The sequence below is a fragment of the Atractosteus spatula genome, chromosome 25 (genome assembly GCF_055471065.1).
Source record: "Atractosteus spatula isolate fAtrSpa1 chromosome 25, fAtrSpa1.hap1, whole genome shotgun sequence".
Taxonomy (NCBI): Eukaryota; Metazoa; Chordata; class Actinopteri; order Semionotiformes; family Lepisosteidae; genus Atractosteus; species Atractosteus spatula.
Window position 1 is genome coordinate 13,452,852 of NC_142730.1, and position 19,110 is coordinate 13,471,961.

General features: G+C 36.2%; 1 protein-coding gene across 7 annotated transcripts in view; it reads left to right on the forward strand.

Moving 5' to 3' along the window:
* Window positions 1-19,110, forward strand: part of LOC148815471 (NLR family CARD domain-containing protein 3-like) — an 85,917-nt gene that overhangs the window by 61,760 nt on the left and 5,047 nt on the right. For 6 of the 7 annotated variants that reach the window (XM_088905129.1, XM_088905130.1, XM_088905123.1 and 3 more), the window contains one exon: window positions 327-373. In XM_088905129.1, coding sequence (XP_088761255.1) covers window positions 327-373 — 47 coding nt within the window. Of the gene's footprint in view, window positions 1-326; window positions 374-3,447; window positions 3,469-17,304; window positions 17,334-19,110 lie in introns of all 7 variants that reach the window. The other variant, XM_088905126.1, reaches the window with a different exon arrangement.

A 19,110-nucleotide genomic window follows, 5' to 3' on the forward strand; every position in this document is an offset into this window, starting at 1 on the left:
CTGTGGCTGAAAAACTGATCAACACATTTGTGTTCTCCCGAATTGACTACTGTAATGCTTTACTCGCTAGGGTATCTAAATCTACATTGAACAAACTGCAGTATGTCCAAATAATAATAATATTATTATTATTATTATTATTATTATTATTATTATTATTTTGTCCTTTTTTCTTGAAAACCAAAGATAAAATGATGGTTAATACATTAAAAATGAAATTAGTAATACATTTTGTTGCTTTTTCAGTTTCAACGAACTAAAAATATGTAGCAGGTATGCAGTTCTGTGTTATTCATTCAGTGTTTCTCTCTTTGATTTTCTTAAAGCATAGACCATGTTGGAAAACACAGGCTGAGACCAAAACCTCAGAAATGTAAGTCTGCTTACACTCCAAAATACATTCTACAAAAGAGTTGTTTCTGAGGAAGAGGGTGGAATTAATAGTGATTAATTTAGAATACACTGTAGATTCTAAAAAGGACAGAGTAAAAATATAGTTTTCATGCTATTTCCGTTCCCCCTTTCTCACCTATACAATTTCAGGTCATACATTATTTACATAGTAATAACTGTATAAACTTTTAATTACAATGCAATTAGCCATAAGTGGAACGCAATACTTGTTATCGGGAGCATAGGAAGTGTTCCAGTAGGAGGTGCCTTCTGTGTGAAATATGCATATTACCTAAGTATCCAAGTAGGTTTTCTTCCACCCCCCAAAACATGCTGGTTTGATTAAAATGGTCTGTAAATTGTCCCTTAATGTTTATAGGAATGTATCTTCACATTTCTGATACATTCAGAATGCTCACCGGATGATGCAGCACATTGCACCTCACAAACTACAAGTTAACACAGCATTCTGCCCTTTTTAAAAAAATACTCTTTGTGGGACTGCACTACTTTGTAAAACCACCCAGTGGAGCAGTGAATGCTTAATGTGTCTTCTGGAACCTGTTAGGCTATTGCCAGAAACACTGGCTGGTTTTGAATCCCAGTCAATGCTAAGGGACAATCTTTTTCTAATGCTAGAATTTAAATTGTATACTGTTTAGGCTTTTATTAATTTTAAACTGTGTATTACATCATGTAACATATTAAACTAATATTGTTTTTATTTACAAAAACAAATTTGCTCAATTTGATATATAAAAATAGTTTATTATTATACTTTGGCTTGTTGTGATGCAATGTGCTTCTTTCAGGATTACTTCTGTATATGGGTATTATATATATTTCAGGTAAAATGTATAATTTGTATTTTGCCTTAATGCAAATTTTAACAATGAGTGATCAGCAAACAATTTAATTTAAATTTTGATTATGAAAAATATATTTTTCCTGTACTGTAGTTTTAAAATGTGACCAAGACTACATTCCTGATGCGCCACATTCGCAAATCACATGAAGTTATATCCACAGATATGCTGAACCGATAGCATACAATTAACTGAGGGTATACCATATAAATGTATTATATATACAGTAAATACAGCATGATGGTTTTAAAGGCAATAAGAAACTTACTGACAGTGAATACTTCAAAAATTAAGAAGCTTCACATTTCATAAATGTTTATTACACAAGACAGTGAAACTTGACAATTTATTACAGTTATGATTTTTAATCAATATAATTTCTCTGATGTCCTAATCAAGGGGAATTTTTTTTAATGTATTTGTGGCTGCTACAGTTGCACCTGTTTGCAATGGCTGGATAGTTAAGCCTTCCAAATTGCTTTGTCAGTCTGTCCGTGGCGTGGTGGGGCCGTCTCCTTGACATCGGATACTCCTCAGTAAACTTACAGTATGTGATTGTGAATGTCAAGTGAATATTTAATATACTGTGATATATGCAATTAATAAAAACATCAATGTAAATGTCATAATATTTACAATTGACAACTTAATTTTATTTACAATTGGTTTCATTTGCCATTGCAGTTCAAAGTTGCATAAAAAATGGTTGTAAACTGTTCCAAAGCCCTCTCAGACAAGAACAGAGAGTGCCAATTTATCTAAAGACTAAATCTTCCCCCACATACCCTTCCCCCAGTGAGATTAGGCAATGCACAAAGAAAGCACTGAATACCCCGAGGGACAATTTGTTAAAAATATAACTTTTTGGCTGTGTTTAAACACAAATATTTTCACATGCTTCAGTGCATGTTTCAGTGGCCCTTTTAATACCACTTTCTTATTCTAGATTATATTATATTATCTAGTATTTATATATAATATTAATATATTGTTTATATTATTATAAAATGTATATGATTTACTTTTAGGGCTTGTTTTTACCCCTGCTATTAACAGTATCCACGTTTGCATACTTGTTCATGTTCATTATTAGCATTATTAATAATATCTTCCATATTGCATGTTTTTGGTATGTTTTTAGAAGCATAAATCTACCAGTCCATCTATTTTCTAACTGCTTTATCCAGGACAGGTAGGGTGTAACACACAGTATTATGTTACATTTTTGATAGACTTCAGAATGCTTCGACTGATGCATAAAAGATATAACATAATGCGTGCCGTGGTGAAAAAGCTATTGAGGATGGAACTCAACAGAAATCTTTCCTCCTGCCAAAAGAATTGCATATGTAGTTTATTCTTATCTGAGTAAAAACTGAAAATACAGCAAGAGATCCACAAATTAAAAAGAGGTTGAACCCAATGAGTTTGTGTTATTCTGCTTTATATGGTCAGGTGTTCTACATATATACAGTAGCTTTTGAATAGTAATTCTAGCTTTATGAACTTGCTGACACCTGGGATCTACTTTATTCAAGCTAAGGTTTCTAAAAATGGAACCAGACACTAGATGTTGTTTAAATAAAACTTTTTTTTCACAAATCACGACCTTTTAAATGCCTTTCATAATGGTTTGAAGGCTCTGTGTCATTTGTTTGCAAAGTTATTGACATCTGAAACATCATGTCTCATAAATAGGCGTTTTAATAAGAAAACAAAGGTTATAAAAAATGGAAAAAACAAATGACCCAGAACAAAATACAAGAAGTTTGAAATAATTATTTATTATTAATAAATTAATTTAGCTAATTACAGTGGATATAAAAAGGCTACACACCCTTATTGAAATTGTAGGTTTTTGTGATGTAAATCCAGAAATCAAGATAAATCATGTCAGTCATTTTTCCATCTTTAATGTGACCTTGCAACTAACAAAATTCAAGAGAAAAACAAATAGATAATTATTAGGAAAAATAATTGAAATTAAAAAACCTACAACACCCTGGTTGCATAAGTGTGCACCCCCCCAATAAATAATAATAAACCCCTTTTGCATTTATTACAGCAGTAAGTCTTTGTGAATAAGTCTCTACCAACTTTGCACACCTGGACCTTGCAATATTATCCTACTCTTCCTTGTAAAAAAGTTCAAGCTCCTTCAAATTGCCAGGGGATCTCCTGTGCACAGCCTCAATCCTATGGGATTGAGGTCTGGGCTCTGACTGGGCCATTCCAAGAGTTTGATCTTCCTTTTCTGAATCCATTCCTTGGTTGACTTGGATGTGTGCTTTGGGTTGTTATCATTTGTAGGCATCCTCTCACGAGACACCTATAAATGTAGGGGTTTTGTGCATTTACTGGGACAATTATTAATGGAATTTTACCACTGAAGGGAAATTTTAGTAGCTGAGCATAAAAAGAATAGGAGCATAACGCGTGTGAAGGCCATAAACGATATTAATTTTGGAACATACACATACAGTATGTAAACTGTATATGGCTGGTCTCGGTACTTTAAAGAAAAAATACAAACCAGTATTCCATTTCTCTCTAAACATTTTAAGCATCGAAGTCTTTAACTAACATGTGAAATAACGTGTATAAAAAGTGGTAGTTTTAAGCTTTTCTGCGAAGACGCTCGATACCGGAGTAAACAAGCATACTTTTAGAATTTGATTAATAGGGAATATAATATGGAATCGCGTATCTAAAGAAATTAATAACGATATAATTATATTCATGTACTGCAACACAATAGTATACGCTGTACAATGTCTATTGATACTGTATGTGTAGGGCTGTTTCGGCACTCATCATGCGACTGTGCAAGTGGTGTGATGGTCTAAGTACCTGACTTTTGAGTGCCAGAGGGTGGCTGTTCAAATCCAGCTAGCGCTATGATTTTTTTCTTTTAACAAACATTTCTTTGAAAAAATAAAATAGCAATATTATGGACAATTAATTGACTTTTTATATTTCTAAATATCACAACATGTTCCAATCTAAGTCATTTTTTAATAACAACGAATAGCCATCATCTTTCCTTCTGACAACGGTTCCTGCTTCTGCTTCTGCTTCCTGCTTCTGTCGTGTTGGGATCCCTTTAGATCTCCCTTCAGATTTAAAAGGTTATTAATAATATCTTCGGTGTTGCATCTTCCTAGTTTAGCTGATCTTTTGCTGCCCACGCATGCTTACACAAGCTCCCTGGGTAAACTATCACAAAGCTTTAGAGAACTTAACATTTTTATTATCAACAAATTGTAAATACGACGTTTACATTGGCGTTATTAATTGTTTACTTGAGTGTATGGAGGATTGTCAGCTGTCATTGAGAGCAGACCCTCCCTCTTAGGCTGCGCAAACGATTTTTAAAATTTTTATAAAGAAGTGGAGGCTGTATGCGTTACGATATAAACATTTACTGTCAAACTTTAAATCAGCAATTGATTTAAAGACGATCTGTCAAAGTTCAATGAAATACAATATTGTTGTTGTTGTTATTGTTGTTTTTATCCTGTAAAGCGCTTTGAGAAGCCACCTTTAAAGGCACTATAAAAAGGCGCTGATTCTTATGGAATGTGTTTTCTTTCTTCTTTTTTCAGTATGGAATAAACCTATTACTTGATTCTTATAGAAGCCCGGTTCGGCCAGGGATTTAAAAAAACATGGAATCCCGTATCTAAAGAAATAACAGTATAACTATATTCATGCACAAACAGTAGCATGTTACATTATTAATTTGGGTGTCTCCTCTTGCCAGAAAGCGCTAAATTGCATTTTGAGTGCGGTTTTTGACTTTTTAAAATTACAACCCATAAATAAAGCTGATACTGTTTAGACTTTTAATTATTTTAAACTGTATTACAGCAGCACAATGCACAATGCAACGTAAATCGTAACCGTAATCTTTGTCTTCTGCGTAATTATGTTCACCTCTCTGTCCAGCAAATTAACAATAGTAATAATAATGAACTTTATTGTATATAGCGCCTTTAAAGGTGGCTTCTCAACGCACTTTACGGGATAAAAACAACAGAGCTGTTAAACCAGTTTTTATCTATTTTTCGGCACAGCTAGCTGGCTGTCGAGTGGTATTAAATGCAACTTTTTTGTATAGATGACTTTGCTAAAATGTATTTAAAAATAAAAATGATTACAATTGGCACGCCTGTAGCTTTTTCATGAAACCTCCTAGAGTAACGAAATTTCTTGCGTTGCACAGCTTTTCAGCTAAATATATTTATCGCTTACGCCTGACATTTGAGGTGCTCACCCGCGCGGTGACCACTCGACAGCTGGCTGGCTGTGCCAAAAAATAAATCAAAACCAGTTTGACAACTCTTAAGTATACTTAAGCATACTGTGTTATTTTTTTTCTGCTATAAGCCTTGCTCTTTCTGCTGTGTCTTTCGGATCGTTGTCTTGAAAGAGACAGTGCCTTGATCCAAAGTGCTCTCTGATATATTGGGCGGCATGCTATTTGACCACGACTTCCTAGAAAAATTCACAATCTATAATTTCTTTGAAAATAAGAAGTGGTCCCAGGCCTCTTCTAGATATACCCCCGCAGACGTGAACCTTCAGTGGATATTTGGGCTTTGGCTTGTCCACATATCTCCCCTTTTTACAAAATGACATGGTTGAAAACTGTTCCAGAGCCACTGTTGTTTCATCAGTGAAAACTACATCATGAAATGCCTCTCCCTGTTCAATCTATTGGAGCACTTGTTTGAGTCTTTCCTCTTTGTTTTTTACCCTTATCATGGGGCATGTGTTGGTTTTTTTATATCTCCATCCAAGCCTTCTGCGCACTCTTCTTATTGATTTCAGACTCATGCTCGCACCGAGGTCAGCCCATAACCGTCTTTGAACTTGCATCGCCGATAGCTCATCATTTTCATCCGTCACTCTGTCGATGGCTCGCACAATAGGACTTGAAAAAAAAGAGATCAACAGTTAGTTAGTTATAAAAATAATGTGCGTAGTTGTACTTACATGCAAGAAAAGTATTTTTAGAAAGTTATTTACCTTTGAATCGTCCTTGGTTTAGATTCTCTTTGCCTCCTCCCCCCTTTATACTGTCATCTCACTGTGCTTTCACAAACGAAGATGTCCATGGAAGCCAAATGCTGTACAATGTCTCGTGTTGACTTCCCGTTTCTTTTCATCTTCATTATTTGGTGTGAGAGAGTCTTTGTGGTTTTGGCCACAGTCCGTCTCCTTACCAAAGCGATACAGTGGTGCATCTTGAAGTCTGTACCTGTATACAGTACGGTACAGATAAACTTGCACTATGCTGATGAGCTAATACCTGGGAAAGACACTCCCATTTTATTTAAAACACAATACGCCAGGAAATGTGTCTGATGCATTAGCAAGTTAAAAAAAATTGCGTCGAAAAGCCGGGCGTAACAATTGTTTCCTTTTTCTGATCACTCACTGTTTGGATACTCGTCTCACCTGCCCTGCTCTTTGTTTTCCTGTTATTTGCTGGGTATTCCTTCTGCAATCCACTCCTGCCCTCACACCTAAAGAAGACTATTTTACATTTCTTTATGCGGTTCATAGTGCAATTAACCCTTGCTAGTATCTTTGTGGTCTTGTCAAAGTCTGTGGTGTCCTTTGAGATGATCTCTGGTTCTTTGACAAAACAAGGCTCGCCAGATAATGTGAAAAATACATATTTTTTACCTCACTTGCTGTCTTCCAATCACATTACATCAACATCCAAAAACATGATTTCTTCTCTTAACATGTCTTGTAAAGATGACTCATAGCTTGGTTTGTTTTTCAGGAAGTTAAAAAACACTTGAAGTACTTATCCAGTCTCTCGAAATAAATTATTTTTCAAGCAATGTAATGCAAGATGTTTTCTAACGTCGGACAATGTTTTTTTTTTATCTAACACTGATAGATTAAAAAATCATTCCTAATAGCAATTATTTACCTGCATAAACTTATAAAGGTTGTATTTTCACACAGTGAAAAGGTTTTAGTTGTTTTAGTTATAGCTGTGCAAGCTCTGGTGAGTGTGTCTTTTTTGATGAGTTTCAAAGGGAAATAGGTTCCTATTCGTCTTCCCTGACGCAAAACACTTACATTCATGCGAAGACAGAGCCATTTCCTCTTGTGAAGATTCCCTGTGTGAACAAAATCTGAACAGTGCTGATTTTAGATACAGCTAAAAGTAGTTTTTGTTTTCTGATGCGCTACTAAATGTGTCTGAAAATGATTCTAAAAACGCAAAGGAATACAATTTATTTAATGCCAATTAGCATTAACTTTCAGAACAAATGCAGATCTAAATACTCACCTATTTCATGTTATACTTCTCAGCCCGTGAGTGCTAGAAATTATTTTTAGTTGCAACATTTTGTGCACTGCCAACATGTCTTCAGGGAATAGGTTTCCGGCACATATTAACTTGATTGTGTCTGAACATATCCCAGAGCACCTAAAACTGGGAAAGTGAAATGGTGATGATGAAAATCTTTCAGGCACAAAAAAAACTTAATTGCACATTCTTTAATTCATTTTTTATGGAGCCACATCTTAAATCTTGTCAGTCAGCTTTTTTTTCTCTATTTGGATTGTGGTGATTCAAATAACTTGGGATAACAAGTGGTCTCAAAGTCACCGAGCTCACAGAGCTTCAACAACAGATGACAACTTCCTTAGTCCTTCCTTAGTCTTCCTAAAATTGTTAAGCGGGGTGGGGGGCATTCAGGAATGTGAGTTATGTGAGTTAGATTTTGAATGAATAAATGCATTTTATTAAAAACACGTTTGCGTTTGTTTGGGTGCTATATTACGTATTTTTCATATATGAGATATAATGATGTGCTCCTGCTTAGACACTGCATGACTTTAAAAGCTATAAAAACAGGTTTCGATTCAGGCTTGATGAACTCTAATAATTAATAAGCCTAATTAATCGAATCCCAGGTGTGAGTTCATAATACCTGAATTACGTACTATACCTACGTCTGCGAAACACCTGATCATCTGCTCGAAAGAGTTAATTGCTTTGTGTACAGTATATTCTAATCGCAGTGGGGGCAGGGTGTGTGGGGAGGATGTGTGGGTAAACTTTCATACTTGACTGAAAAAGCTTTAGGGAACTTAACGAGTTTTAAGGCTTTCTGTGTTTCCCTTCCAAAGTTCAAAAAGGACATTGAGTGTTTCCTGGATTTCACTGGTTATTAAAGATTTATTAATTACATCACCACTACTGGCCATAGGGCGAGACAGGGCTGCAGCCTGAGCCCAACACTGTTTAATATCTATATCAACGAATTAGCAGGAATGTTGGAACAGTCTGCGGCTCCTGGTCTCACACTACATGACACAGAAATCAAGTTCCTGCTCTATGCAGATGACCTGGTCCTGCTGTCGCCCACAGAACACGGGCTGCAGCAGAACCTGGCACTGCTGGAGCAGCACTGTCAGACCTGACAGTCAATCTGGACAAGACCAGAGTTATGGGTTTCCAGAAAAAAGCCAGACCTCAGGGAAACAGGTACAAATTCACACTTAACAACAACACATTGGAGCACTCATCCAGCTACACATATCATGGCATATCACATATCACATATACCATCAGCTCATCTGGAAGTTTTGACCTGGCAGTGAAGGCACTGAGGTAGAAGGCACTCAGGGCTTTCTACGCAATAAGAAGGAGGCTCTTCAACATCAATCCACCAACAAGAATCTGTCTCCAAATATTTGAAAGTGTAATCCAACCCATTGCCTTATACGGCAGTGAAGTGTGGGGTCCCCTCACAGACCAGGATTACACTCAATGGGACAAACACCCCACAGAAACTCTGCACATGGAGATCTGTAGAAACATCCTCCGTGTACAGAGAAAAACACATAACAACGGGTGCAGGGCCGAATTAGGCCAGTACTCACTATTGATAAACATACGGAAAATAATATTAAAGTATTGGCTACACCTAAAAAACAGCGACCAAAATTCCTACCACCACAAAGCCCTGCTGAGCCAAGAGCTGAGCCCAAAACAGAGCCCCCTGACCCAGCTGGTCCTGGGGCTCACTGGCCTGAGCCACACTGACACTAACCAGCTTCAGGACAGCACTGCTAGAGCACCACAACTCAGACTCAAGCACATCACAGCACAAATCAAACAGCAATATCTCACACACTGGGATACACACACACAAACACAACATAAACTGGAATGGTACAGAACCCTAAACAGACAATACACACTGGCCGAATATTTGACCAAGATAAGAAACAACAAAAAGAAACGGACCCTAATGAAGTACAGGCTCAGTGACCACAGCCTGGCCATAGAAAGTGGGTGACACAGGCAGACCTGGCTGCCCAGAGAGGACAGGCTGTGCTCCCACTGCCAGCAAGGAGAAATAGAGACAGAGGTGCACTTCCTACTGCACTGTGTAAGGACATGGGAGAAATGGAATACTGGTGTGTATTTTTTCTTTAAAATACAGTACCAAGACCAGCCATACACGCCTTTATATAGCGCCTTTAAAGGTGGCTTCTCAAAGCACTTTACAGGATAAAAACAACAATAACAACAACAACAATATTGTATTTCATTGCACTTTGACAGATCGTCTTTAAATCAATTGTTGTCAGAATATCCCTGCCTCCAAACGAGAACAAAACTGCGACAATTTTATTAATGGGCTGTTTCAGTAACTCAAAGTATTTATTTAAAGTAATAATTTAACAATACATGTAAATGTTTTCTGATATGTCGCTGTTGTGAATGTCTGTAGGATGTATCTTATTTTTAGTTTTGGTTTTAGTTTTGCAGCCAAAGGCTACATTATCATTACATTATCATTCTCACTGTGCACAACAAGGAAGATTAATAAACATAAACATAATCTCATGGCTAAATAGTCAAGTCTAGCCAAAAGAGAAAACATCAACTTTATTTAAACTCCAACGAGTATTAGTATTAATGGTTTTTAATTACCGTACTTTTATGGAACATGACTTTGCTAAAATGTATTTAAAAATAAAAATGATTACAATTGGCAAGCCTGTAGCTTTTTCTCATGCCTGTAGCCTGTAGCTGAATAGGCAGTGAAAACATTTGTCTGTCTTTCCGTGGAAAGCACAACTATTCTACTCTGAGAATGCCCTTTGTCTTTTCACTGATAAACTTGTGTTAACAAAAACCACAGTATGCTTAAGTATGCTTAAGAGTTGTCAAACCGTTTTTTATTTATTTTTCGGCAAAGCCAGTCGGCTGTCGAGTGGTCACCGCGCAGGTGGGCACCTCAAATGTCAGGCGTAAGCAATAAATATATTTAGCTGAAAAGCTGTGCAATGCAAGAAATCTAGTTACTCTAGGAGGTTTCATGAAAAAGCTACAGGCGTGCCAATTGTAATCGTTTTTATTTTTAAATAGATTTTAGCAAAGTCATCTATACAAAAAAGTTGCCTTTAATACAACTCGACAGCCAGCTAGCTGTGCCGAAAAATAGATAAAAACTGGTTTAACAGCTCTGTTGTTTTTATCCCGTAAAGCGCGTTGAGAAGCCACCTTTAAAGGCGCTATATACAATAAAGTTCATTATTATTACTATTGTTAATTTGCTGGACAGAGAGGTGAACATAATTACGCAGAAGACAAAGATTACGATTACGATTTACGTTGCATTGTGCATTGTGCTGCTGTAATACAGTTTAAAATAATTAAAAGTCTAAACAGTATCAGCTTTATTTATGGGTTGTAATTTAAAAAAGTCAAAAACCGCACTCAAAATGCAATCTAGCACTTTCTGGCAAGAGGAGACACCCAAATTAATAATGTAACATGCTACTGTTTGTGCATGAATATAGTTATACTGTTATTTCTTTAGATACGGGATTCCATGTTTTTTTAAATCCCTGGCCAAACCGGGCTTCTATAAGAATCAAGTAATAGGTTTATTCCATACTGAAAAAAGAAGAAAGAAAACACATTCCATAAGAATCAGCGCCTTTTTATAGCGCCTTTAAAGGTGGCTTCTCAAAGCGCTTTACAGGATAAAGACAACAATAACAACAACAACAATATTGTATTTCATTGAACTTTGACAGATCGTCTTTAAATCAATTGTTGATTTAAAGTTTGACAGTAAATGTTTATATTGTAACGCATACAACCTCCATTTCTTTATAAAATTTTTAAAAATCGTTTGCGCAGCCTAAGAGGGGGGGGGTCTGCTCTCAGTGACAGCTGACAATCCTCCATACACTCAAGTGAAAAATTAATAACGCCAATGTAAACGTCGTATTTACAATTTGTTGATAATAAAAACATTAAGTTCTCTAAAGCTTTGTGATAGTTTACCCAGGGAGCTTGTGTAACCATGCGTGGGCAATAAAAGATCAGCTAAACTGGGAAGATGCAACACCGAAGATATTATTAATAACCTTTTAAATCTGAAGGGAGATCTAAAGGGATTCCAACACGACAGAAGCAGGAAGCAGAAGCAGGAACCGTTGTCAGAAGGAAAGATGGTGGCTATTCGTTGTTATTAAAAAATGACTTAGATTGGAACATGTTGTGATATTTAGAAATATAAAAAGTCAATTAATTGTCCATAATATTGCTATTTTATTTTTTAAAAGAAATGTTTGTTAAAAGAAAAAATCATAGCGCTAGCTGGATTTGAACAGCCACCCTCTGGCACTCAGAATTTAGGCACTTAGACCATCACACCACCTGCACAGTCGCGTGATGAGTGCCGAAACAGCCCTACACATAGATAGATAGATAGATACTTTATTGATCCCGTGAGGGAAATTGCAGAAATCAATAGACATTGTAGAGCGTATACTATTGTGTTGCAGTACATGAATATAATTATATCGTTATTAATTTCTTTAGATACGCGATTCCATATTATATTCCCTATTAATCAAATTCTAAAAGTATGCTTGTTTACTCCGGTATCGAGCGTCTTCGCAGAAAAGCTTAAAACTACCACTTTTTATACACGTTATTTCACGTTAGTTAAAGACTTCGATGCTTAAAATGTTTAGGGAGAAATGGAATACTGGTTTGTATTTTTTCTTTAAAGTACCGAGACCAGCCATATACAGTTTACATACTGTATGTGTATGTTCCAAAATTAATATCGTTTATGGCCTTCACACGCGTTATGCTCCTATTCTTTTTATGCTCAGCTACTAAAATTTCCCTTCAGTGGTAAAATTCCATATAAATATTCAATACTAAAACGCGCACAGTAAAGACATTTAAATATACATATACATACTGTATACAGTACAGTTTGCATACAGTAATATGTTTATGTTCCTACTGTAAATCAATATCTTTTATGAGCATGTGAAAGGCATGGTGAATCGGAGATTCTCACAAATTACTGTACTTTCCATGATTGGAAACAAATAAGTGATTGGATCAAGGAAATGATTTGGTGTTACTTTTACAAAGACAGAAAACAGTTTTTTTTTTCGTTTACAAAGACGGTTACAAAGAATGTGGACCAGGGCAATACTTTGAGTTTACAACTTGTCCAAGGTCATTCATTATTAATACTATTAGTAATATCTTCGGTAAAGACTTTAATGGCGACAGCTCAAACATGAGAGGTTGAGCTTTATTAGCTCCACCTTGCGGAAATTCCAGATTGCGGTACCATGCGGTATTATGCGAGAATATATGGTATTAATTCAGTATTATACGGCAACTTGAGTTACACCGCGACAAGCGCACCGCATTATAATTAAATCTTTCTACGACCAACCAACACACCACGAGTCCCCCTGTCAGTCAACCAATCACATGCCGCGGTATGACACATTATGACGCGCGATGATGTAGCCAAATGCCTGCGGTACGTGGTTGTGCCACGCACTTTGAATGGCTGCATCTGTAAGGCCTCTTGTTGCTGTAGGCCTCTTAGTAGCCTCCCTGAAAAGTTTTCTCCTTGTTCTGTCATCAACTTTGGTGGGTCATCCTGATCTTGGCAATGTCCCTGTGGTGCCACATTTTCTCCACTTATTGATGATAGTCTTCACAGTGCTCCAGGGTACATCCAAGGTCTTTGATATTCTTTTATACCCCTCTCCTGATTGGTACCTTTCAACGATAAGATTCCATGGATGTTTTGTCAACTACTTGCGGACCATGGCTGTAGGATTCAACCATGAAATTTTCAAGGAAATTCTACAGGAACAACTGATTTTTATTTGGGATTAATCAGAATCACTATCATTGATGGCTGGTGTATGCTACTTACCTTTGGACATGATTTTGAATGTGATTGGTTAACTCTGAACACAGCTACAGCCCACATTATAAAAGGGTGTGCACACTTATGCAACTAGGGTGTTGTAGGTTTTTTAATTTCAATTATTTTTCCTAATAATTATCTATTTGTTTTTCTCTTGAATTTTGTTGGTTGCAAGGTCACATTAAAGATGGAAAAATGTCTGACATGATTTATCTTGATTTCTGGCTTTACATCACAAAAACCTGCAATTTCAATAAGGGTGTGTAGCCTTTTTTATATCTACAGTATGATCAGATATGTTATTATAGTTCCATTTCAGTGGTCTTTTTAATACCACTTTGTTATTCTCAGATATTAATATTTTAATATATTAATATTTTGTGATATTATTTATTATATATATATTTATATATTTTTATTTTATATATCACAGTTTGTTAAACATTCACTTTAGATTCACAATCTCTTAAGCCCATAGTGGTACTGGGGACATATCAGATGTAAAATTGAGGAAAGGAGACAATGATTTCAGCCCCAATGCCCACCTCCCAGTCAGACTGTGTTATATCCAGTCAAAAGGGTGCAGTGTCGCAGAGCTATTGCAAGTTAATGAGAAGCTATGAACTGCAGCAGCTACAACCCCTGCTCCTGTGTTGATGTTAGTGGTTATACAAAACATCAAATTCCAGTAAGACTACAGAACAGCCCTACAGAATGTCTTATTTTTCTGTTCCAGTTAAATGGGACAAATAGAAAATCAAATCAGTCAGTATATCCGAGTCTGTTAAGCGATCCCCTGGGACTAAAACATTTTGCATAACAATACTACCAAAGAAGCAGACCTTAAGTTTAGATTGAATATCACAATAGGTGTTGGAACTGTTGAGTTTTTATAATTTCCCTGAGAGAGGAGTTGTACAGAAGTGGTAAGCATATTCTTATGTGTTAACACAAATTCATCTGTTAAGACATACAGATGCAGCCATTCAAATGCGCGGCACAGACACGTACCAGAGGTAATTGGCTACGGCCTCGCACATCGTGACGCGCGATGACGCAAAATATCGCGGTACGTGATTGGTTGACCGACAGGGGCACTCGTGGTGCGTTGGTCGGTCGTAGAAAGATTTAAATGTCTTTACTGTACCCGTTTTAGTATTGAATGTTTATATGGAATTTTACCACTGAAGGGAAATCTTAGTAGCTGAGCATAAAAAGAATAGGAGCATACTGTAACGTGTGTGAAGGCCATAAACGATATTAATTTTGGAACATAAACATACAGTATATGGCTGGTCTACGTACTTTAAAGAAAACATACACACCAGTATTCCATTTCTCCCGAAACATTTTAAGCATCGAAGTCTTTAACTAACGTGATAACGGAGTCAACAAGCATACTTTTAGAATTTGATTAAAAGGGAATATAATATGGAATCGCATATCTAAAGAAATTAATAACGATATAATTATATTCATGTACCGCAACACAAGAATAGTACACGCTGTACGATGTCTGTTGATAATGTTTCTGTAGGGCTTTTTCAACACTCCTCATATGACCTTGCCGGTGGCACTGTGGGTTAGGTTCCTGCTCCTATATCACATGTTGGGTATTTGAATCTAGCCAGAGCCCTGACTTTTTTTTTAACAAACATTTCTTTGAAAAAATAAAACGTTTGCCTGGGTCAGAGATTAAATAAAACTTCACTCACACCAAACAAATTTATATTTCTAAATATCACAACATGATCGAATTTAAGTCATTTTAATAACAATGAATAGTTACCTATGCGTTACAATATAAACATTTATATTGATTTAAATCGCGTTTTGATTTAAATCGCAAACACCTGTTTAAATATATGTGTTTTTTGATTCACAATCAGACAAATGCAACATAAATCTTTGTCTTCTAAGTATCTTAATAAACATTCAGCATAGCTTTCTCCCCATTTAGATTTATTTTTCTTGGGATCTTGGGATCAAACGTGGAAAGATTAGATTGTAATCGTTTTTATTTTTAAAATACATTTTAGAAAAGTGTAATCTATACTAAAAAGTTGTACACCACCTGCTATAAAGATACATATTGTATTACTTTCGGGTTCGGATAGGACGGACACAAGAACTCAGACTTGCGGAGTTAAAGCAAGTTAAAGCCTGATTTTATATATCACCTTTAAAAGTGGCATCTCAAATCAATACAGTAGATGTAAAAACAGTTAAAAGGACCACAGATTACAAAGCGAATACCCAACACTGATTGTACCCATCCGTCATGCTAATAAAGCACCTTGAATTGAATTGAATTGAATTGAATTGAGAGGGGGGGGGGAGGGCGAGCGAGAGAGCACAGCCAGGACAGGCAAATAAGATACACTCCACAGACATTCACAACAGCGACATATCATAAAACTTTTGCACATATTGTTAAATTATTACTTGTTTTTCAGGAAGTTAAAAAAACACTTGAATTACTTATCCAGTCTCTCGAAATAAAATTATTTTTCAAGCAATGCAACTAACGTCGGGCAACGTGTTTTTTTTAATCCAACATTGACAGCCACATCTTAAATCTTGTCAGTCTGCTCTTTTTTCTCTATTTGAATTGTGGCGATTCAAACAACTTGGGATAACAAGTGGTCTCAAAGTCACCGAGCTCACAGAGCTTCAACAACAGATGACAATTTCCTTAGACCTTCCTTAGTCTTCCTGAAATTGTCAGATTATGAGTGAATAAAAGCATTTTATTAAATACACATTTGCGTTTTTTGGGAGCTATATTATGTATTTTTCATATGTAAGATATAATGATGTGTTCCTGCTTACACATCGCACAACTTTAAAAGCTAGAAAAACAGGTTTCAATTCACATTATCTGACGAGCCTTGTTTTGTCAAAGGACAGCACACTCTCTCTCACTTGCCCTAAACAGACAATACACAGGGGGGATGGCAAGCGAGAGAGAGAGAGAGAGAGAGAGAGAGAGGGGGGTGATATGTGAACATGATAATGATGATAAAGATGATGATAAAGTCAGGCACCTGTGAATTTGCAGTATTCCCAGAAAGAGCCGCATCCCATTCACTGTTCCTCCAGAAAGCTTATGCAGAAGTGAAGGAATTAAATATGGAATTAATATGGAATTTAATATGGAATTAAACTGGTTTCACAGGTATTTTCAAAGTAGAAGGGGGCGAGATTTCCAGCGAAAGACACCTCCCCCCCCTCCAAAACCCAGTAAGTACAGTACTTACTAGTTAAGAAAGCTAGGTGTTAGCATAAATTATTAGTCATCAATAATATTAAATTTAGCACTGTAATAAATTGTGCTAATAATAAATTCTATTCTACTCTGAGAATGTAGGGGGAGGAAGAATGCCCGTGGTCTTTTCACTTACTGCAATATTATGGACACTCAACTGACTTTTTTTTGACACCCCACCGCGCCCACTCGCCAGCATTATATTCTCATGTACGAGTAGAATATGTTCATTGTCTTCCAATGAAAGACGGGTTCCTTTCGCCGTAGTCGGGAGACATTAGAAGCTTGCCACGCCCAGACTGTTACACCAACACATTAGCATGTTAAAGCGATTTCATTGAGGAGCCTAGCTTTCTTAACTAGTAAGTACTGTACTTACTGGGTTTTGGAGGGGGAGAGGTGTCTTTCGCTGGAAATCTCGCCCCCTTCTACTTTTAAAATACCTGTGAAACCGGTTTAATTCGTCACAGCCAGCACTCCCGCAGAGAGGGGGGGTTGTACTTGCAGTGCATCGGTATAGATGGGAAAGCCAGAGCCAACCGCTACGCCGTCCCCGTGTTTGGGGTGCTTATCATTAACAAGGAATAACTTCCTTGTTGCATAACAAGGAAGATTAATAAACATAAACATAATCTCATGGTTAAATAGTCAAGTCTAGCCATGTGTGAGTCTAGTCTCACAGAGCTTCAACAGCAGATGACAACTTGTGAGTTCGATTAAGAATGAATAAAAGCATTTCATTAATGACGCGTTTGCGTTTGTCTGGGTGCTGACAAAGTAAAAAACAATTACTTTTTGACAATGAAGAACTGTGTATGTGTCTCTCTCTCTGCTGGCGTTTGTAATCGTTTTTATTTTTAAATACATTTTAGCAAAGTAATGTACCATAAAAGTATTGTGAGACATATTTGGGTTAACATGTTCAGTGTTCAGTGTGTGGTAATTTGTTTGGTACGAGTGAAGTTTTATTTAATCTCTGACCCAGGGAAAAGTGTGGTGTGGACGGCTGAGGAAAGAATGCAGGCTCGCGCTCTGTCCGTTATTCTTTTTGTCTTCTTCTGGCTTGGTCGGATAGTTTTTGTTTTTGTTTTATCAATAAAGTTTGATAATCGGCCAGTGAAAGCTCTGTTGTCCTTCGCATGAATGCCTGAAACATTGTACCGAACCCAGGATTTTACAGTATTTTTTCTTTAAAATACCAATAACAGCAACATACAGTTTACATAATATGTTGATGTTCCAAAATTAATATCGTTTGTGACCTTTATGACCTTCGTTATGCTCTTTGTTAAAGTCTAAGCCGGAATACATCATTATATCTCATTTTGTATTTCTTTAAAAAAAATTTTTTGCCCAGCTTTACAGTATTGTTGTTATTGTTTTTATCCTGTAAAGCGCTTTGAGGAGCCATCTTTAAAGGCGCCATATACAATAAAGTTCATTATTATTACTATTGTTAATTTGCTGGTCAGAGAGGTGAACATTATTACACAGAAGACAAAGGTAGCGATTTACGTTGCATTGTGCATTGTGCCGCTGTAATACAGTTTTAAATAATTAAAAGTCTAAACAGTATCAGGTTTATTTATGGGTTTTAAATAAAGGCGATTTAAACGCGATTTAAATCAATATAAATGTTTATATTGTAATGCATAGGTGACTATTCATTGTTATTAAAATGACTTAAATTCGATCATGTTGTGATATTTAGAAATATAAATTTGTTTGGTGCGAGTGAAGTTTTATTTAATCTCTGACCCAGGCAAACGTTTTATTTTTTCAAAGAATTGTTTGTTAAAAAAAGTCATGTATTGTAACGCCCCTTATGCAAAACCAATATCCCTCCCCTGTTCTCTCTCTCCGCTGGCGTTTGTAATTGTTTTTATTTTTAAATACATTTTAGCAAAGTCATGTATTTTAAAAATCTTAAGATTTTTTATTTATGTCTTTATTTAGTGGTTTCATATAGTGACAAAGGCTAAACTTTCTTGGAAAACTGTCTTTTATGTAAACCATGTTTGCTATTAATTCATTTAGGGCTAGAATATGTTCATTGTCTTCCAATCGAGTCGAGTTGACATTAGAAGCTTGCCACGCCCGGACTGTTACACCAATGCATTAGCATGTTAAAGCGATTTCATTGAGGAGCCTAGCTTTCTTAACTAGTAAGTACTGTACTTACTACTATACCCTGCTCTCAGTTCGTTGCAATGGACCCTTTCTGTTATCCGCCCTTAAAAACAGTATGATATTGTATGGTTTTAAAGCCACTATAGTATGCGTATAATATACTTTTATGATCAAAATCTAAAATAAAATTTTCTGT